At 45.7% G+C, this 22,528-nt stretch overlaps 1 protein-coding gene across 1 annotated transcript in view; it reads left to right on the top strand.

The window, feature by feature from the left end:
• GALK2 (galactokinase 2) overlaps window positions 1–22,528 on the top strand; it is a 1,370,458-nt gene that overhangs the window by 175,357 nt on the left and 1,172,573 nt on the right. Inside the window, exon 3 of the mRNA XM_086958266.1 lies at window positions 13,462–13,585. Within this exon, the coding sequence (XP_086814392.1) occupies window positions 13,462–13,585 (124 nt within the window). The remainder of the gene's footprint in view (window positions 1–13,461; window positions 13,586–22,528) is intronic.

Raw genomic sequence — 22,528 nt, 5'->3', positions numbered from 1 at the left:
CACCAGCGATATGTCAGATGTTGTGTTGGTAGGGGGGAAGAGGGTTGCCCGTGATGTATGCACTTGTGGCTGCGAGTTGTTCACTGCTGCGCGTGTTTGTGGTTGGCCACTACCTTGCGCCGGAGAGCATTAACCCTCGTTCACGGCCCCACTGGGCTCTGCTCCTGATGACCCGTGCTGGCCCTACGCGTTACCCGCACTTGATCAATATTACTCTCTACACATACATCTGGGGTCCGCATCCGGGGCGGGCACTGACTGGGTTACTGGCAACACACCCTCCCAGACAACCACTGCGTTGACCTCTGACCTCTCACCTTCCCGTAGGGTGGATCTTTTTGAAGTTTGGACGTACGCCCCCTTGGGCTACGCCCTTTTAGTTACTGTATTCTTGTCAACTATTTCTTGTTCTACAACGCGGCATAGACGCGGCACATAGACGCTTCCCCCGCCCAGGCATTCCCCGCTGCTCCCAGAGAGGCGCACCCCCGACGGTGTAAGGGCACGACTTGTATAGGCACATGACACACACTACCATATTGACATGGAATATCAGAGGTATGCAGCGCTATTCTGTTTTCTCCTTCCTACAGAGGCACGGGGTGGGAATCGCACTCCTCCAGGAGACGCACTTGACACATGCTGAGCTTGAAAAGCTCCGTAGGTGCTGGCGGGGGCACATATATGGGACCACTTTCTCTGCACATGCGTGTGGCACACTGATATGGGTGAGAGCAGGCGTCCCATTCACCTGCAAGGCCGTGCAGATAGATCCAGAGGGGAATGCTCAATGGCCAAGAACTCCTACTGGGGTCGCTCTATGCCCCAAACTCAGATCAACCCTCTTTCCTGGAGACACTAAATCAGGTGTTGCACACACACGCTGGACTCCCCTGGCTGTTGGGAGGGGACTTTAACATGGTACTGGAAGTGGGGCCGGACCGCTCCTTCCCCCCGCTCAGGGCTGCCCAGGTGATGTCTAATGTGCAGGTGCTCAGGGATTGGCTGACACACTGGGGGTTACAAGATCTATGGCGAGTGCCATATCCTGCCGACACTACTCCTCGGTGAACAACCTGCATGTCCGGTTGGATCGGATACTCGGTACCCCATCGCTGCTCCCCTTGCTGGCTCACTCGGAATATTTAGGGAGAACACATTCCGATCATAATCCGTTATGGTTCAGACTCAGCTGGGACGCGGGCCAGCCGCCTGAGCCTACGTGGAGGCTGCAACCTGGTGCGCTCGAAGACCCCGAGTTCCGATGCTCCCTGGGCACTGCTGTCATTGACTACTTTGATGTTAATGAGGGATCTGCGCATAGTGCTGCGTTGGAATGGAATGCGCATAAAGTAGCCATTAGGGGACACTGCATGGGAGCCTCATGGAACATACGCAAAACGCTGGCCACCGAGCTCATGCGTCTAGAAAGGGAGCTCATCGAACACGAGAAGGAGGGTGAGGAGGCCGGGGAACACACAAACACGCTGAGAGACCTGAGAGCCAAGCATGCAACTCTCATGGAGCAACTGCGGTGCCATAATTACGCGGCACACACGGCTCGCATGCATGCCAAGGCAGATAAGGCCGGTCGGCTACTGGCCTGGCTGAAACAAAGGGAGAGTCGCGGTGTCCCAATAGGAGCCCTTCAAATAGTGGAGGGACCGGTGGTTTACAAGCAACGAGAGATCCATCACGTCCTGGTTGGGCACTATGCACAACTGTATAAGGCTCGTGGAGTCAGTCCTAGACATGCACTGGGGAACTTCCTTGACTTGGTTACCTTGCCTGTGGTCTCGGAGGAACATCAGGGCACCCTCAATACGCCTCTTACACCGGAAGAGGTGGGATATGCGATACGAGCTCAGGCGACCGGGAAAACGCCGGGCCCTTATGGGCTGCCAGCCGAATACTATAAAGCTTACAAAGACACCTTGGCGCCCTTCCTTCTTCGCATATATAATAAAGCAATAGATGAGGGCTCACTACCTTCGTCCATGAGGTAGGCTTTTCTGGTCTCATTGCCTAAGCCAGATAGAGACGCAATGCAATTGAGTTCATACAGGCCTTTAGCGATGCTCAATGTAGACTACAACATTTTAGTGAAGCTGCTTGCTGAAAGGCTGGCGCCAGTGGTCCCGCACCTTGTTCATGCTGACCAAAATGGATTTGTGCCGGCACGGTCCACTTCTCTGAACCTTAGACGGTTCTTTCGGATAGCGGCGGAGGCGCCCAAGAAGTGGCCTAGAGCGGGGTGCCTAATACTCGACCTAGAAAAGGCTTTTGACTGCCTCGAGTCGGGGTACTTGGCAGCAGTATTAGTGCTCTATGGGTTTAAAGTGGAATTCCTCAGGATAGTAAACCTTCTCTACAAGAACCCTGTAGTACGGGTGCGGCTGGGCCCCTACATCTCTGAGGCGGTGGCGGTGGGCAGGGGCACTAGGCTAGACTGTCCCCTGTCGCCTCTACTGTTTGCGCTGGCAATAGAGCCTCTGGCGGCAGCATTGCGTCAGGCCTTAGATGCGGGAATTCCCCTGGGGGACGCAACACATCAGGTTTCTCTCTATGCGGATGACTTGCTGGTCTTCGTGCGTGACGTGGCCTGCATTCCGGAGCAGCTGGCGCAGCTGCTAAGTCAATTCGCAGAAATTTCGGGGCTTCGGGTAAACGCGGCCAAGTCTTGTTTATATGCGTTCGATGGCGGAGTGGATGACCCGGAGTACAGCCTGGGAGACACCAGAGTCCGTTGGCAAGCAGACACTTTTAAGTACCTGGGGATCCAGATTTATCGACAACCAGCTGACCTGTTTGATGGTAATCTGGGGCGGGCGGTGACCGCGCTCAGGTCTCAGATAACCTTTTGGTCCACGCTCCCGCTGACAATCACGGGCAGGGTCGCTCTGGCCAAAATGGTAATGCTCCCCAGACTCCTCTACTATTTTGTTAACCTCCCTCTGTTCATCCCAGCCTCCTTCTTCTCAAAACTTAACGCGGTCCTGCGGGACTTCATCTGGGGCGCGTCTCGGCACCGGCTGGCGCTGACTAAACTCTTTCTGCCAGCTGACAGGGGAGGGCTCGCCGCCCCTTGCTTTGAACACTACTATTTGGCGGCACAGCTACAGTGGATTGCCCGCTTGCTGGCGGATAAGGGAAGGGAAGACACTGCCATGACTGAGCCGCCATACTCGCTGCGCCGTGTCGCTATGCTTTTTCACCCGCTAACGGCACCTGGGAAGCTGGACCCGCCGCTGCTGGTGGTGGCATACAAATGCTTCCGAAGAGCCCTGTCCCTCACCAGAAAAGTGATACCATACGCACCTGCGGTGCCCTTGGGCGGCTCCCCAGGGAGCGGGGGGCTATTACTCAACCTATGCTGGAGCAGTGGAAAGACATGGACGTCCAAACGCTGGGTGATCTCTTCAGAGACGGAACACTGGTGACCTACGAGACACTAGTATCTGAGGACGGGCTGCCCCCCGGTGGGTTTCTGCTACATCGCTCACTCGTCGCACATATGGAGGCCAAATGTGGCGACCTGGCGACCGAGCCTTATCAGCACTTGACAGTGCAGTACCTGCATGTTATGGGGAGGGGCAGGCATCTGGTCCGTTGGTTTGCCTTATCGCTAAGAGTCCACACAGAGATTGACTTGACCCCACTTAGAGGTAAATGGGAGAGGGATATGGAGCGAGCGCTGACAGATAAGGATTGGGAGAGAGTTCTCAAAAGCCCGACGCGTATTGCCCGGAACGCGCGCTTCCGTCAGATACAACTCTTCATCGTACATAGAGCCTTCCTAATGCCTGAGCTAATTAATAGCCTTCCTAATGCCTGAGCTAATTAATAAGTACTTTCACCGCACTGATGCGTCTTGCCCTAGATGCGACGGCCTGGACGTAGGCATTATTCATCTCCTTTGGAACTGTCCCAGGCTGGGTGCTTACTGGGAAGAGATAGGTGGAATGCTGGGGGTGTGCACGGGTCGCAACATCCCCTTTGCCTGGCCTGAGTACATCGGAGACGTCGGAAGCGCCAAACTCACATCTCGGAGTTTCCAAGACGGTCTCGTGATCTGTGACACACCGTCTTCTTGATGCTCGAGGGTACGATTACCACATTCGAGCATAAGGTCCTCATATGAAAGGTGGAGGATTGTGAATAGAGACCCAACTATTTGCCCTGACGAAGTTGCCAATGACATGGCAATGAAACATGTCGGTCCAGTTGTAAAAACTTATGGTATCAGTTGAACCATTTTTAAACGTGCAGTTTGGCAGCACCAGAATAAAATCGACTCAGCCAGCCAAACTACACATTCTTAATGAATTTTTTGTTTGTTGGGTGTGGGCACTTCTGGTCTCAATAACTTTGTCTGTCCCACTAGGAAGTGTAACTGTACACTCCTTATCTTTCTCCTTCTCTATTCTCTCTGGTGCACATCTCTTCTGCACTTATTTCAACTACCTTGCCAGGAAAGTAGCCGATGATGAGAAGCGGGTATACCGGTAATTAACAAACCGGGAACCCCCTCGGGTGTTGCGTCCGTGAGGTACTTTCCTGGCGTTCTCACATATTTTTTCTATGTGGGTGAGTCTGTACACATTCATGTTTATATATTTTAAGGCATGTCCGGACCTGTAACACAGTAATATATATTAAAATTTCCTGGGTGAGCCAATATGATGTGTGGCCCCATTAGTTACAGAGTTTGAGAATTATATCATGCAGGCTTAATAGGGCTTTTTGTTTCATCTGAGTACATTCTGCACCAATTCAAGAGGCCACCCAAGGATAAGGCAACATCCCGTTTTTTAGACCTAGGCTTGGTGGTGGCGAAGCGCCTCCTCACGAAGAGGTGGAAGGCGCGTGATCCGCCAGCGGTGCAGGCATGGGTCCTCTCACTTCAGGCGTGGGCCCGGGCAGAATGGATAGCAATACGGAGGGAGGAAACGATAGGGCTCCGAAAGGAACCTATGGCGGAACGGTGGAAACATATGCTTGATGCCCTGCAGCTGCCAGGGGGGACCAGCGATTCAGCTGCTGTAATGACCTGAGTGGACAGATAGGGGGACTGGACCACGCCGCGTGATGTCTTGCTACTCGGATAACCTGTCATGCCTTTTTCTAGCCTTTAGATCCGTAGACATGTGATGCACATTTATGTATTTATTTGTAGATGTAGTTATACCTGGGGGGGGAGTATGAGTACACGTGCCTGTCAGCGATTAGCCGCTTTCGTTCCAATACTGTTTATGTTTTACCTTGTTATATTATGGTTGAATAAATGTCACTTCTGGGCGCAAGTGCGCAGTGAAGAGATCCACCTTAAACACATGTTACTGTGCGGGACTGTACCATCGGATAGCCCTAAACATATGCAGAAGGAATCTGGCCGTGCCCTTCACGCACCAGCCATATCTAAGCACACGACCCTCAATTATGTGACCTTGTCAACGCGTTCACATGTTTTCCTACTGTATAGATCTGAGACAAATGTATGATGAGCCGGCGAGGTCGGCATGCATTGATACGCTGGTTGCTCTCTGTACTGTATATTACAAATGTGAAATCAAACAAAATGCCAATAAACAGATTTGACAAAAAAAAATGGGGGGCGAGTGGTGTGCGGAGAAATGTCTGAATGCCTGACATAAGAGAAAAATCACGTCCAATGTAATAGTTCTGGAGCTATTCGCAATAGTTGTCACCCTCCATCTCTGGCCAGAAGCGCTGGCAGCTAGAAGGGTACTGTTCTGGTCGCAAAATAAGGCAGTGGTTTAGGACATAAACGGGCAAACAGCTAATTGTCCTTTGGTACACTGCTTGCTGAGGGAATTGGTGCGGGCATGCTTGTACAACAATGTGGAGTGTAGGGCCAGACGCATCCAAGGGGTGAAGAACGTTGCAGCGAACGCGTTCTTTCGTTTTCAGTGGTGCCCTTTCCGGGAGGTGTGGCCAAGAGCGAGAGAGGATATGACCCTTTTCCCGCTTCACCTCTGACTCCTGTTTCGATGGACCAGCGATTAAGGGACCTAAGAGAGCTTTTCCTAGCATCTGGGACCAGGAGGCGTTACATGGCTTGTGTAGCTCTCTTCTGCATAGTATTAGGGGCCTGGGGGGAAGGTACAACATCTTTGGAAAATAAGGTCCAAACCTTTGTCGTGTGGCCAAGCACCAGAGCAAGAGTCATTCCTGGGTCCCAGGCCACCTGGTTGCTGTGAGTCATCTCGCCAAGTTTATGGGCCAACTGGATCCTACTAAGTCATTCCCCATCAGAGCAGCGCTAAAGGGATGGGCAAGGGGGGAGACACAAATTCCAGACTCCAGGTCACCCATCAAATTCAGAACATTACAGGACATGATTGACGTAGTACACAGGGCCACCTTTTCAAGCCACCCACTTCTCGGTGGCTTTCAGCTTGGCATTCTTTGGGGCCTTGAGGATAAGTGAATTAGTGGTTAGGTCTAAGAAGGATGGGTCAGGGAATGCCATAGGGAGAAAGGATACCCTGCTCTCAGAAGAATCCCTTAGAATCCAAGTGAAGAGATCTAAAGCGGACCGGTTTGGGCTGAGGAAGGTTAACCGGCTACATCCACTTTGATAAAAGATACTGCCCTGTTGGCTTGGTCTCTGCTTACTTGGCAGTCCACCCCCCACCCCCCACGGCTGGCTACTTGTTTATTCATGCTGACTGCACGCCCCTTAACAAGTTTCAGGTGGAACAAGTCATGAAGTCATGCTTGGTATTGTCAGGCCATGCGAGCCGGGTAAGCATTTTTGCAGTTATTCCTTTTGGATAGGAGCGGCTACCTCAGCATTCAAGGTTGGCCTGTTGCCAGAACGCATCAAGCGGGTGGGGCGTTGGGTGGCGCAGTGTTACAAGTGATACATCTGCCCTTGAATTCTGTAAGGGGCAGGGTACGCACTTGTGCATCAGGACGCTGCCAGTTGTATTATATGAGTGTGCAGTGTAGTTTTAGAGCATATTATTTGCAGTTATGCTTAGTAATTGTTTGCCAATTGTGTGTAGTGTTTATAAATAAAAGGTGTTTGCAACTCGGCATTTTCTTTATCTTGCCAGGATCAAAAGTGTGGGTGGTCGGCCATAGTGGCATTGCTATGGTGGCGCAATGGAAGGAAAGCAGGAGTTGGAAGCATAGGTTTTCCCTCAACGAGATAGTCTGGTTGGTGTTCCCAGGCATGCGATGGCACAGCTTGCTGAAGAAGCTGTGCAACAGACTAGCAGTCTGTCTGCTGCACTCTTATAAATGAGTAGCATCAAAACCTGGCCTATATGCTTAATCAATCATTGGTGAGACATTACCCCTGGAGAAGTGTAGTTTTGATCCCATCCTGAGATATACTGTAGGAGTGCTCATGCGTAGTCTAAACTCTAATATATCTGTGTGATCAACGTTACTAAGGACATGCAGTATTGCATATTTAAAGTACTCCACGTGAAGAATTATGTCTATAGAACGTGACTAATAAAGGTCTATGTAACATTTACATATTAATGTGGCAGGAGAAGTTAAATTACAATGTGTATGTGTAGACTAATGTTAAACATTTATACCTGTAACAAGAATTATTTTCATGCAAGTGCATTTGGAATTACATCTTCGTAATTCTTGACAATGTATTAAGAAGGTGCATTTATTTATTATGTGTGTATAAATGTGCACATACTCCGTAACCCTGTGCAATGCAAAAGTTGACTAGAGTGGACCTCGAGAAACCCGTTCAGTTCAAGCTCACGTTTAGAGTCTAACATGTAATTCTTATTTTAACCTTCAACGTAGAATGTATTTGCTTGTAATTTTCGTTTCTACTGCAGGTGTGGGCAAAGCCTCATTAGTTAGCATAGAAGAGGTTTGTTTTTATTAGATAGCAAGGTATGAGAAGACTAAGTTGGAAAGGAGAAGCGCTGTAACAAGCATAGAGGAGGAGAAGAATGACCAAAGACAAATGAAGTTGAAACTTACCGATGTGGGAAAGGTGGTGCAAATATCCACTTATGCCAGAGTCCTGGAAAATTAGTAGCAAAAGTCACGTGGGATTGTCTACCTTGAATACAATTGATATTTTCTGCTGTGACTTAGTGAGGGAATTCTTTTTCCTGATCATTTGCATCGTCATCATAGAGATAGTTGTCTTCTTTGCAGTACATTGTGTATATCTCTTCAGGAGACTCAAACTGCCTGAACAAATGTTTCCTTCCTTCATGCATAATAATGCCTGCATGGTTGCTCGCCTCATTCTATCTTGTTAGTAACTGATTCCTGAGGGTCACCTTCGTGTTCTTGCTTAATTTTCAAAAGTATTGACTGAATGTCCAGATGTTTATACTGATAATCGGTGTTAATGACATCTTCAATTTTAAGGATGACAAAACAAGTCACTCGAAAGGGATAGGTTCTCTTATCAACTGAGCTCATCAAGGAAGATAGGCGTTAACTGCTTATCAAAAGTGGCATATTTGTTCTACTCACTGAAATATCTTTAGTTGTCTCCGTTATCACTTGTTCCTAGCGAGAACACTGTAAGCAGAGCTGACAAATATAGAAAGGCTTGTCCTTTTAATTACAATAGTGCCATCTATTGGTCAGTCACTGGCTCTTATTTTCATGCTTTTGGAAAGTTGTTGTTCGAGTAAGTCGTAGTTAAGGATGTCGTGGTTAAGGATGCCGTTGTTGTTTAGGATTCGTTGTTCAGGTCAGTCATTTCTTAAACTTCGTTATTAAGGCTGTTTCCCAGCTGAAGGGTTTTCAGCACGCATCCACCTTAAAAAAGGTGCAAAGGCAGTTACACATAAGGTGTGAAAGATACCCCTGAGGGTGCGCAGTGATCTAAAAAGCAAGAACTGGAACGTTTGTGTGTCATGGATGTAATTGAGCCCATTGGGAGGTCTGAGTGGTGGGCCCCTATAGTTTTGGCACGCCAGGCTAATAAGTCCCTTGGGATATATGTGGACTTGCACAATCTTAATTCTAACTCCTGGGTGGATCACCAGCCACTACCTAACGTCAACGAGAAGCTTGCAATATTAGATATTTTTCTTCATTTGACATTTCCTCAGCCTATCACCAAGTTCGGTTGAGCAAAGGCTCCAGCCACCTCACCTCCTTCGTGACACCTGAAGGAGCTTTGAATTACAAACGCATGCTGCTTGGTTTGGCATCGGCCTCTGCAGTGTTTCAACGCCTAATGGGCAATAAGAACACTGTGGGGGTTCATATTTTTTCAAGATGACATTCTCGTCTAAGGAAAAACGTAATTGTGGCACGATTGCAGGGTCAAACATGTATTGGAGATTGTGAAGTCCCATGGGTTGACTTTAAGGAAGGACAAGTGTAAGTTCTTTCAGGAGGGTGTGGATTACCTGGGCCACCATATATCCAGCAAAAGAGTGGAACCCAATGTAAAAATCTTAGAAGCCATTCAGAATGCACCTGTACCCACAAACAAACATCAGCTTTGCTCTTTCGTCGGGCTAGTGGAGTGCCAAATTTGTGAGGAATTCTGCTGTCAAAACCGCCTGTGTGTGGGAACTCCTTAAGTAAAATGCCAGGTATGTGTGGAGCAATGAGTGTGAGGATCATTTTAAACTTCTAAAAAAGGAAATTGTGCAGTAGCACCCCCATAAGCTTTTCAACATCAATGACCTGTGCATCGTCTCCACCGATGTTAGCAATGTTGGTTTGGGTGCTGTCCTTATGCAGACGAAAAGTGGCGGTCGTGAGTAGACAATTGCATTTGCCTCCAAGACTCTTCGAGGGGCTGAAAACGCATACTCCACCATTGAGTGACAAAACTCAAGTAACATTTCCCACTTCCATCGATCCTATTGTTGTGAAGGATTCACCTTGGTGCAAACTAGCCTTTGATGTGGCTGGTCCTTTTGGAATCACTGGGAATTCTCCTTTGTATGCATTAGTTTTGGTGGACTACATGTCCAAATGGCCTGAGGTGAAGTTTGTGGAGTGTGTCAATTCCTCGTCCATCATCAACTTTTTCAAGGAAGTTTTCCTTCATGAAGGGTTTCCAGAGGAACTGTGACTGACAATGGCACTTGGAAATGCAAAACTTTCCTAGGGAACATGGCATCAAACACATTCTGACTTCCCTTTATCACCCCCGCAGCAATGGTCTTGTTGAGCACATGAACCATGTTATCGAAGACCAATTGCAGTTAGCCTTGGGGAACAGTTGGCACTGGAAAATGGCCATTGGTGACATGCTGTGGGCAGTGAGGACTACCCCTCATGTCAGTACTGGCATATCCCCTTTCACTCTTCTCAGAGGGAGGGTTGCGGGTTCCAAGTTAAAAAAAGGACTGCATGTCTAGAAAGGAGGTTGATCAGTGTAAATTAGGCAAAGTAGCTGATGTGAGAGCGGTGGTACAATCTAAGTATGCAACTTTTTCAAGGAGGGTTCCCCTGTTTGTGTTGGTGACTGGGTGAGAACCAAGAATCCCGTTTTAGTGCGCAAGGGGACTTCTCGGTTCTCAGCTCCGGTAAAAGTGAGGGAGATGAAATACCACATAGTAGTGCTAGAGAATGGGAAAACGTGGAAAAAATGTGCTGTCTCTGTGGTACCTCAATCCAAAGTTGCGTATGTTGGTGAGAAGATGGGTGTTTATTCTGATTACACTACCACTGAAGCATTTCCTTCCGGAATGGGTGTCTGTCTGGATTGCACCACTTCCAGGAAGATTCCTACCAGGGTAAGAGCTTCTTCTGTCAAGTTTCAAGATTATGTCATGCATATTTATGTTTTATTTGCCCTTTTGTTTAACGTTTTGTTTTAGTTATCTTACATTATTATGTTTATTTTTCTTGTGAAGGAAGGGGGTGTGTTGGGCATCTGGAATGTCACAGACCTATCGGGTGGCATGGGCAGACCCTCCGGCTTCCCTCTGTCAAGCCGCTCATGTGACTTGGGCTTCAGCACTCACTCACTTCTCAACAGGGGCTGCCTGAACACCACAGCGCGAGTCCCACCTCATAACTTTTGGACTGGAACTCGTGTGCGCCCGCCATTTTGGGACCCTCTCATGTTGTCGCTCTTGCTCTGGGTGCATCTTGCCATGTTGAGATGGTTTCCATCGATGCCCACGACCCGGGTCCGCCATTTTGTTGATTCTTGTCCTTTCCTTTGGTCCCTTGGATTCCATCCCGATGACCTTCAGACATTTCTCTTACGCTGGACTGCCTTATCTCTTTCTCCCCCTCAGGTCCCCCTCTCTCCTCTCACCAATCTCAGCCTCAAACTCTTCTCCACCACATACCGCTCTCTACCCCTTTTTATTTTAATTTAATAAAAAAAAAATTATTTCTCTTTTCTCTCTGTAAATATGTGATATATCCTTGTCCAAGCCGAATCGCTGGTAAAATGGAATCCTGCGAAAATCTACTATTTGTATATATATATATGTATATAGAGAACTCTAACCACTAATACATGTAGTAGACCTTTGTACTCACTACCATTCCTATGTCATTCTTAGAGTTTATCCATTTGTATCTCTTCCTTGAGTGACTTTACAACTTGTACATTTGCCATTTTTTTTCCTGTTTGTATCTTTTATGTAACTCATGTAATCCTAAATCCTTATGTATCGCAACTGGTTCTTTTGTAAAGCGCTATGACACCTTCAGGTAATGTTCGCGCGATAGAAAATTGCATAAAAAGAAAATACAATTTTAAAAAAGACCCAAACTGCCAGGGGTGCCGGGCTGGAAGGTGCAGTGTGCGGGTTCACCCAGGGATGGTCCTTCGCCTCCGGCGTGGTCTTGCCGGCAACCGGGTTTGTCGCTTATAACGTCAGGACGCTAGCTTTTTTCTCCAGAATTGGATGCCCGCACGCCATCAGACTCTGGTTGCGAGGAGGATATAGAAGTTAACAGCCATCAAAAGATGTAAGTCAAGAAATAAATGTCAACAATATGATAAAGACTTTAAAATGAAAAAACAAACATTTCTCAGTATCGCAATTAAGTATATACAATTATGTCACTGAACTGACACAATCCCCCCATGCCCTCACGACAGTGCCATGAGTTATCCAAAATTGTCAGTTTATCATGTTCTCTAAGTTTTATAGCTTATATTGGTTTTAAATGTAAAGCAAGATTATTTTATACTAACCTTATATAAGTGAGGTTTTTATAGCACACAGCCCTGTGCTGAATTACTTCTCAATTGGATGGTTAAAAGAGCAATAATGCATTGTGAAGTAAAGTTATGGATTGTGGCTTAAATAGTTTGGTCAAGTGTGAAGCTCGGGTTTGAAACAAGGTTTGCATCATTCTCTCTTCCTTTTAACGCCAAAGGTCAGTGCTTTCTGTTCAGTAATTCCATTAATATATGGAGTTAAACCAATCCCGTTATCACACTTTAAATAAAACACACACACACCAGCTTTTTATTTTAATGTGGGATTTTCTGTTTTGAATGTTTTCACACAGAGAGGAAATCAAACCTAGTGACTCAATATGCCTGTCAGAAATCATGCTGTACTTGGCAAGTGCATCATTGAAGAGCTGTAACCTAAAATGCAGTCTGTCTAGGGGCTCTTGAGACCACTTTGGTTTTGTTAACTATTTAATTACGGTCTCTTAAAGTTCTTCCTTTTCTTAAGTCGTGTGAGCCGTAGTAACATTGACATACAACAGCATCTCCTGCCTTCCCTTACTCTGCAGGCTCTCCTGGCTTGATAAACAAAACACATTTATTGTCCCATGTGTCCATCCCCACCACAAAGTCTGAGGGGGGTGGGGATACATCCACTTTGAATTTCCTACACCCATGTCCAGAGGAGCACCTTAGTTCTAAGAGCAGATAACCATAATGACTGTAGCTGATGCCTGATGATACAAGTGCTGCATAGAGAGACAACCTCCCTCCAGGTCATTGCGGGCACTGTTTTCCATCATGGACTTCTGTTCTGTGTGATAGCCTAATGGAGTGTGGTTGTTATCGTTTGGCATTGCTTCTACTGAACTAATTAGACTAACACACTTGTAATCAGTGATTTGTAGGTATAAAATGTAGGACTGGAGACATCAAAAAGAAAGGTCTGTAAGTCTTTTCTGAAGGATAAGTGGCTCTAAAGTCCTCTGAAATGAAGCCCGAGTTTGCTCCATAATTTGGTACCAAGCACGCTCAGGAAATGGCCTTCCACACTCAATGTAGTGTGAAGTATGAACTATGAAGCAACAAACAGTAATTGGGGCCGGGAGGGCAAGCAAAGCAGTATCTTATAGTTCTACTGTCAAAAATGAATCAATCCACAGAAAGCTTTGTGCATCAAGCAAAGTACCTTAAAGTGGACTCTTTACCCCATTGGAAATTATAGAATGGTTTTCTTTCCTTCTGGCACATGGTCACACTTCCAACAATTCTTTTCATAAATGGCATAACGCAGGCAGACTGAAATGTATTTTTCTCTTTCCTAGGAGAGCATATTGATTACTGTGGATATGCGGTGCTTCCCATGGCAATTGAACAAGATATTCTGGCAGCTGTTGCACCCTTGGAAGGGAATGTCATCTGCTTGGCTAACACCAATCCCGTATACCTGTAAGTGTACTATGTTGGGAATTGTATTTATTTGTACAGAAGAATGGCTCACAACATACGCAACAAAGGTAGACAGCAGCATTTTTAAAAGGGAGAAATCAAATGTCTAAAAAATGAGTGATCAGAAACTTTCAGAAACTATTTTTTTAGACATGGATTTGTTAGTCATGTCATGTTGCTTAGACGAACAGCTTTGCAAGGTTCACACCACCATTGTGATTGAACGAGGTAGTAATTCAAGCTCAATAGCTTGACAACTTACACTTCATCTCTGTCCAATTTTCTACACTAGTCTCAGAGAAAGAAAGATTTAAAGTTTTTTGAGAAGGAATATATTTTGTAAATCTAACATAAGAAAAATCCTTTGCTCTAGAAGCCAGTGTAGAAGAGAGTCTGCTTCCTCAGGTAATTGGCTGGGAACCTGGCTTAGCAAGCGGCACTTGAAGGCATGTCCTTGCCGACATATGGGTTTTTTGGGGCTATGAGTATATAAACAATTTGAAGCCCTCTATTCACATTAAATATGGGCTTATTTTGAATCACAAAGTAATTTGGAGCTATAGTACAGGACCCAGTTAATGCGAATATCACACTGTACTGTGAGACTTGATGCAGTATTACTATGTGATTCTACATGTCATACTTCAGGGGTAAAAACAAAACATAAAAAAGGTCATGAAATCTACACAAGTCACTCCACCCTAGACTCTCCTGGTTGTCTAGTTTTCAGAAATGGCTTTGTTTGGTAGTTTTCCCTGGATGGCAACTGAGTCTAGGCCCAAAATAAACAGTTACCATATTACAAACAAAAATTGGCATAACCAATAGGTCTCGCCTTTGGGACCTTATAAGGGTACTGCTGCAGCACACCCTGCTGCAGTGTGAATGCGCTCTACAAATAGACCTATTTTATTATGGGCCAAAGCAAGTCATGGGTGGGAGCAAGCCGGGGTAGCAGACTACAGCTAAACAGATACACCCATGTGACCCAATTAGAGTTCTTCCAAGTAAGAAATGTGTATTTCTATTCATAAAAGTTATTCACCTATCATTTTCCTTTCAGAGGAGTATCAATATGTCCAACATTGCCAAAGAACGTTACACAATAAGTGCAGGGTTGGGCTTACACTTACAGGTCCATGTCTCGTATACAAACCATGTGTAAGTAATAGACATTCAACTGCAGAGTAGTAGTGCACACAAAAACAAAAAAAACGAACACCTTAACCACTCTGGTTCATCAGTGACTAGCACAAGCATTACTCTACTATAATCCCTTAAGAACATAAATATTTGAGAACACTAACCATTCAATTGAAGGTAAACCTGTTAATAATACAAGACAGGTGTTCGAGGGAGAAAATGCAAAAATGTCACAAGTAACTTCACTGCATAAATTCAAAACTCACCGCACTTTGTCTGTGCTCATCAACCCTGGTAAAGAAGAAAACAAAGAAAAACACACATTGAGGGATCATTTAGGGAGAGTTTAAGAACAGTAAGAGGCAGTGTTTCTATAAACAAGCACGGGAGCCCACACTAGTTTTTATTTTGTATTTGCTGCGGGACCGTCGCGTTTCCTTGTGAAAAATAAATAAAATAAATGCTTTTGTGCCCTGGCGGGGTCTCTCTGAAACGCCATGACCAGAGTCAGGAGGTCAGCGTTTTCCTACCCCACACCCTTATCTATTTTTTTATGTTTTTTTCGTGGGACTCGACTGGTTGAAGTGTTTGTATTATATTCAAATGTGGATTTATTTTAATAGGTCAATTAACAACAAGCATTTGCAACGCAATCAGTCTCACCTTTGGGACCTTATATCTATTTAGCTATGCAGCACATTAGTCTGGGTGCTGAAACATCTACTGCTCTTTAACATGGAAGGAAAGTAAGCACCAAACTGTGGAACACGCCAGGTATGGAAACACATGGAGAGAAATACTGCCTATCAGCGGGAAATTGTATTGTCCAAAGCTCTGTTTTTTAAAATTATATCTGCCCCTTCAGTGGTCATTTAACTGAAATTACAAGAGTTAAAATAAAATATTATTGTCTACGGGTGCTCGTTGAATACAAGTTCCTATGGCCTGGAGTCTAGGGAATGCTAAAGGGATTTTACTGATCTCTGCTGGTCGTTTTCTATCTAGAAAGTTAAATTGAGGCCGTTGCCGGAAAAATAAAAAAGAAAGTCACTAAGTAGAAAGCAATTCTGGTATTTTACTGACCTCTACTGGTCGTTTTCTAGCAAGACTGCTAATTAGAGGCAGTTGAACAAGCAGAAAGCAATTATGGTATTTTACTGACCTCTACTGGTAGTTTTCTATCAAGACAGTTAAATGGAGGCAGTTGAACAGAAAAAAAAGTCCCTAAGCAAAGGTGGAAGCAGACTAGTCCTAGGGCTGATCTCCAGATCCCACAAAGTACATACAACAGATCTTCCATACAGCGCATGCACTGTCTTGGCTCAATGTAAACAGCACTCTTTCTGGACCAAGAGCTAGTTTTCTGCTGAATTTGGTGTAATTCCTTACTTTTCATTTCTGTTCATTGAAAATGTTTAATCTTGAAATCTTATACCACAGTATGAAAACATATAACAAACATGTGAATAGTATACATTTTGCATTAAAGGCTACATAAGTATAATGAGAACATTGACATTGCCTATCTCACATCAGTTATAATGGCGACTAAGATCATAACCATGTCGTGCTGAAGGAACAGTAGCTGTGGTAATAGATAAGTAAAAGGAAACACAAAGAAAGAATTGAGAAGGAAGACAGGGGGCCATGGGGGAAATGGGGAGACCTATCTCGAATAGCGTCCAATAAGGCTTCCTATAAGGGGTTAGAGGGTGCATATCAGGCACTCTGTAGTGTCAAACTAGGGGTTTTCCTGTGGAATTTTGACATCTGTGGCCAGCTGCAAGTCATTAAATAGTTGGAGGGTATGGAGCCGAGGAGGGGTGAAGCAAGCATGCTCCAATTTGGAAAAGTGGCCAATCAGTAGCTGACAAATCCATGTGAATTTGGGTTATGTATGTGTTACCCGGCATGAGAGAAGTTTCATCACCATAACATACCAGAGGTGGTTGAACCATAGGGCAATGGAAGGTGTAGAGGGCTTCTTCCAAGGGCTAGTAATTGTTTAGCGGCACCAAGCATAGGTGAGATGAGATGCCAATCATAGTGAGTCATGTCAGTGAGCGCCAGGGGCCACATTCCCAATATAACCACAGCATATTTGTTCGATATAGGGTAGCCAATAGTCTTTTTGATGTGGCTCAGGACTTCCTTCCAGAAAAGGGTCAGCGGGGGACAGGACCACCAGATATGAAGTCCCCAGCCGCTGACTGGCAGTGCCAGCAAGAGCTGGCTGGAAACATTTTTGCAAGCGTTGAGGAGTGTCTTGTCATGAGCTTTTAGGCAGTTTCCTGCTGGGGTATGCTTCTGTATATTTTAGGGATGTCTTGCCATAGCTGCTCCCATTGTTTCAGGGGAATCTCCTCTGTGGTGTCTGCATGCCATTGTGTTTGGTATGACTGGAGTCTGGTTGGGGTAAAATGCTGTAGTACTTGATAGGTACGGGAGTTCCAGCCCCATGATCCATCAAACAAGCGTATTAGTGATTCGAAAGGGGTAAGTGACCGTGTTGCCCCTTGGATGTTCAGAGGTGTGCATATCCGATGCCGGATTTGATAGTATTGCAGTCTTGCCTTGTTAGGTAGGTTAAAACTGTGTTTGCATTGGTCAAAGGTTTTGAACGTTTCTCTCTCAAAAAGATCTTGGATCGTACAGCATTCACCGCTCTCCATGCCATGAAAGATTGTGGCTGATGGGTAGGAGGGAAGTCGGAATTGTGTGCCAACGGGGTGTTGGGAGAAGGAAAGGATGTAAGGCCCCTTTGCACAGCGACTTTGTCCCAGATGTCTAGCACAGTTTTTGTGGGTATGACTATAAAGGCTTTACGGGGTCCGGCATGCAGCGGGAGCCATGCTAAGTCCCAGAGTGGCCTGCAGACCGCAGCCTGAACATGTGAAACCTTTGCTCTCATGTACCACCCATTCTGAAATGAATCGAAGGTGAGATGCCCAGTAGTAATCCCGGAGATTGGGGCACACCGGGCCCTCCTGTCCCTAGGGAGCATTAGGAGTTTATTGGGGAATCTCAGACGTTTCCCACCCCAGATAAGTGTTGAGATTGTGCTGCAGACACAGTATGTCTGCCTGTGGTATAGGAATTAGCAGCATTTGGAATAGGTATAAGACTTTTGGCAGGATAGACACTTTAACCACGTTAAGTAGACCAAGCCAGGAGATTGAAAGTGATTTCCAAGTTCTTAGATCTTCTAATACTGCTTTCCTACAATCTGGCCAGTTTGCCTGTGTCCATTTTGATAGAGAGGGAGTTATGTTCAGCCCGAGGTAGCGAAGCCCATTGAAAAGGAGTGAGCGCTTCAGGGCCAGACTGGTAGTTCCGGGCACGGGCAATCCCCGGAAGGCTTTATGGGGTGGGGGCCGGTTTTTCGACAGGGGGCCGGTTTTGACTTCCGTGAGTCAGACTGGCTGAAGAGAATTTAGCACGTTTGTTTAACTTCTTCAGTCGATTTAAGGCCCTGTCCATACATTGCGCAAATACGTCTGTTGAATGAAAATGTAGGAGTGGGGAAATGTGTTGAGTCGCTTTGGGGTGGTGGCAACTGACTCCTGGGTAGAGATAACGCAAGTAAGGGAGAATATAATTTCCAATACATTCATACCCTGCAGTGCAGTGAAATTATAAGGCCCATCATGCAAAGTGGTGGTGTGTTTACAAACACTGACTGGCTGAAGAAGATCACAATAAGAGTGTACAGCGTGGCATCACTGGTGCAGTGACTCTTGCATAAAGTTTTACATTTTTGGGTGTTTGCTTACTTTTCTAGGCTCACGCATCACTTTCTTAAAATATATATATGCTCAAAGTTTTTAAAATTCACAGTGCATCTACCGAGGTTCCCAGTTTCAGGCGTGGCTAGCTTATTGAGTCCAGTGAGGTTCTTTGCACTTTTGTATTTGTAGTCCTGTATTTGTAGTTAGATAAACAAGACTACAAGTATCAGAAAGACACAAATACATTTAGACTGGATGAAACACAGATGGTCATAAAGATAAAACGTGTGAACTCTAATTTCGGCTCTTTGTAGCCTGCCTATGTGGTTGTATTGGTCACATAAAAATGCAACATAGTGCTTTGTCGACATTTTTTTCTTCTCCAGAAAACCGTTTAAAAACGGGCTGTTTCACTGGCACACGGTTTCAGTTTACTTTATTTCTACAAACACTTTGGAAGTGGTAGTTATATTGGTTGAACTGAATTTACCAACACTGCAACTTACGAAATACTTCCACTCCTTAAGTGAAAACACATCACTTGTCGTATGACCAGGTGGCCCCATGTCCCCTGAAACACCACTTTCCCCTTTCTGGTATTTGCTTTGAGTTATCAGTGAATTCTGGGACTTGTCTTGGGTTATGTTAATTGAACCACTTGAACTAACACACCTGATAGCGGTGTGTAACAAGCATTTACAATGCAATAGTCTCGTCTTTGTTAAAGTTAGAGCTATTGGCATTGCTCATGACATTATTTTTGTTTTTAAAATATATAAATAAATGGCATTGTCATTTACAATGCCAATAGCTTAATCTCTCTCAAATGCGAGACCTATTGCATTTGCACCCCCCCCCCCACACACACACACACACACACACACACACACACACAGCCACAGACAGAGCCACACACAGACAGACACACACACACAGAGCCACATACACACAGAGCCACGTACACACACACACATACAGAGCCACACACACACAGAGCCCAACACACAAACACACAGAGCCCAACACACACTCACAGAGCCCAACACACACTAACACAAACACACACAGAGCACACACACACTGCATTGCAAGCCTGCAATACATGTGGTCAAGGAGCTTTGTTTCCCCTTGTTTCTAAGCAACAAATAGAAACTTAGGTAACAGGTTTTCTTTCCAAAAAGTGTGGATGGAAACAGCACTAATGGTAGCGTCTTCTGAAGTGCTACATTATGCCACTATTCATTCCCTTGAAATATATGCAATTAAAATTTAGAGCACGTACAGTCCATAGTTTTCTATACAAAGCGGAAAAGAAACACTATATTGTTTGACTGTATACGAAGGAAATGTAGATTACTGCTGGGCAACTAGCTTGCAGATAGAGTATAAATCCACAAGATTGTTGCTACGCCTGGCATGTTAAGTTAACCCTGTATTTAAAGTAATGTTATTCTAAAGACATTCAACAAAATAAAATAAACAAACACACACACAGAGCCCCACACACACACATACACAGTGCCCAACACACACATACACAGAGCCCAACACACACACACACACACAGCCCAACACACACACACACACAGCCCAACACACACACAGAGCCCAACACACACCCACACAGCCCAACACACACACACACACACACACACACACACAGAGCCCAACACACACACACAGAGCCCAACACACACACACACACACACACACACACACAGAGCCCAACACACACACAAAGGCGTGCAATTCCCTGTAGACACAATCAACGGCCCCGGCTTTTTCGGATTGGGGGGGGCGTGTTTTGGAGGGATGACATCACAGAGAGAAAAGACAGCAACAAACACGCCCCCCAATCCGAAAAAGCCGGGGCTCGCACAGACCTTCGACCCAAAGTCCATTTCAACTATAAACCTCAAACCTCTGAAATCTGTACAGGAAGAGCTGAAAACCGGAGCCGTGGGGCAGAGGAGCCAGTTTTCAGCATGTGCGCACAGGAGACATCGTTACAGCCCAATCTGTCCCATATCGGTGGACAGCTGTGTCCATCCTACGCAGCACGAGAACACAGCGCGCGGCTCATCCTCTTCAGTACACAACCACTCACAGACAGTACATTAAGTGGGCCGGTACTGAGTACCAACGCTTTTTTTATGTTGAGAAGGAGAGTACCTGCACTTCTCACGGGGATCGTAATACTTTTAATTAGACAGTACCAGCACTTTTTCAATTTCAAGCACTGCTCACAGCTCCATAGATGCAACTGTCCCACAGGTGACGCAGCGACATTAGCTGCACCCCTCTTCAGGCTGTGTTCACTCATGTTGGGCACTCTTGGGAGACTTGCCCTCCGAGTATTCATCTGGGCAAATAAACGACTCTTCATACAGCGCTGTCCGCCCCGCGAAGTGGCTGGGACGCACATGCAAAATGCAACCGAAATGGCCCTACTTGTACATGTCCAAAACGGCGAGCTTCCCAATTCAGATCAACAATATGGTCTACTGCGTGCTACCGGCCTCTTCTCGTTGGAACGGTCTCATTTGAGGGTACCAAGAGATGACAATGCTTTAATGTACTCTAATACGTTTGGCAAGTAAAAGGCATGCAATTCACTGTAGACACAATAAACGGCCCTGGCTTTTTCGGATTGGAGGGATGATGTCACAGAGAGAAAAGACAGCAACAAACACGCCCCCCCAATCCGAAAAAGCTTGGGCTTAAATTGACTGACAAAGCTCTTCTCCAATGGCTGGCCGCCATATAGGAAGCCAGCCAATGGAGAAGAGGGGCTGGCTTCAGCCCACTACTAGAAGACATAAAATCTCGACAGCGAGACTGCGCAAGTGCAGCCTACGCTAGCCGAGACCTAAAAAGTACGTCTACTAAATGGAATAGTGGTGTCCCGGTGACATGGGCCTCTCTGATCACCCTATGCACTTGAATCGTACTGTTCTAGGTACATGTAAGGGAGTTATTAAAGGACCCTGTAGCAATGTTGATACAATGTCTGGCGTGGGGTTTACTTTCAAATACATTGTGATCTGACAGATTATGTAAATGTGAACCAAACCTATTCCCAGAATGCTAGTGGTTATGTTAAATGAGACTCTCGGAGTGGCGCATTGCATCCATGGTAATGTGGATGGAGTGATTTGGCAAAAGCACGTATTGTGCACTGGAATGTTGAGAAAACATATTTATAATCTCATTCTTTTCATGCGAACACTTTGACATCTCTAGAATTGCTGAGGCTTTGCAGTCTTTAACGTGGACGTCAGCCTCACTTAAGCACACCATCGGTTAACCACACAACATACCCGGAGGAAAGCTCCACCGCCGCCTGCACACATACAAAATGAAGTAAGTTAACACTGCAACCAACCATAATTGTGATGATGTATCAAGTGCACACACACACAGCATCAAGCACAGACAGAAGCACCACTGAGCTGGGTAGCAAAAATATACAGCCACACAGAGCAAGCACACACAGAGCACTGCTGAAGCACGTACTGTAAGGTAACCTAGAAAAAAACACACAATCTCAATCAGTGACACACGACCTCCATGTAAGGCACATAGTCTAAATTAAACACATACAATCTCAGCAAAAGACACCCACAGCTAAACACACATGTGCACACACACAGGCACAGTCACACGCTCACCCGCAATCAAACACATACATGCTGGACCTATCAAACCAACACACACATTACATTTTACAAACACATACACAATCCTAATCATAAGCAATCAGACGTTGTCAAGCAGACATTGCATCAAACACACAATCGAAAACACAGACACACTACATGACTTGAATAAACACACATAGGTAGGCAGTCTCATGGTGATGCTCACTCCAGACTTCATAAAAGCACAGCCTCCATCTGACTGATATTTCGCAAGTTTCACTTACACACACACACACACATTTAAACTCAGTCTGAATGAAGCATACGCCCCCCCTTCCCGGACGCCATCACACACAATGTGTTACTACTTCACATTTACATGCTATCCAAAAAACACCCTGCTGCATTGCAATGGCTGGGATGCCCCTGTT

This window comes from Lissotriton vulgaris, chromosome 2_1 (genome assembly GCF_964263255.1).
Source record: "Lissotriton vulgaris chromosome 2_1, aLisVul1.2, whole genome shotgun sequence".
In the NCBI taxonomy this organism is placed as follows: Eukaryota; Metazoa; Chordata; class Amphibia; order Caudata; family Salamandridae; genus Lissotriton; species Lissotriton vulgaris.
The sequence above is the reverse complement of the archived record's forward strand: the minus strand, read 5'-3'. Positions and strand labels throughout refer to the sequence as shown.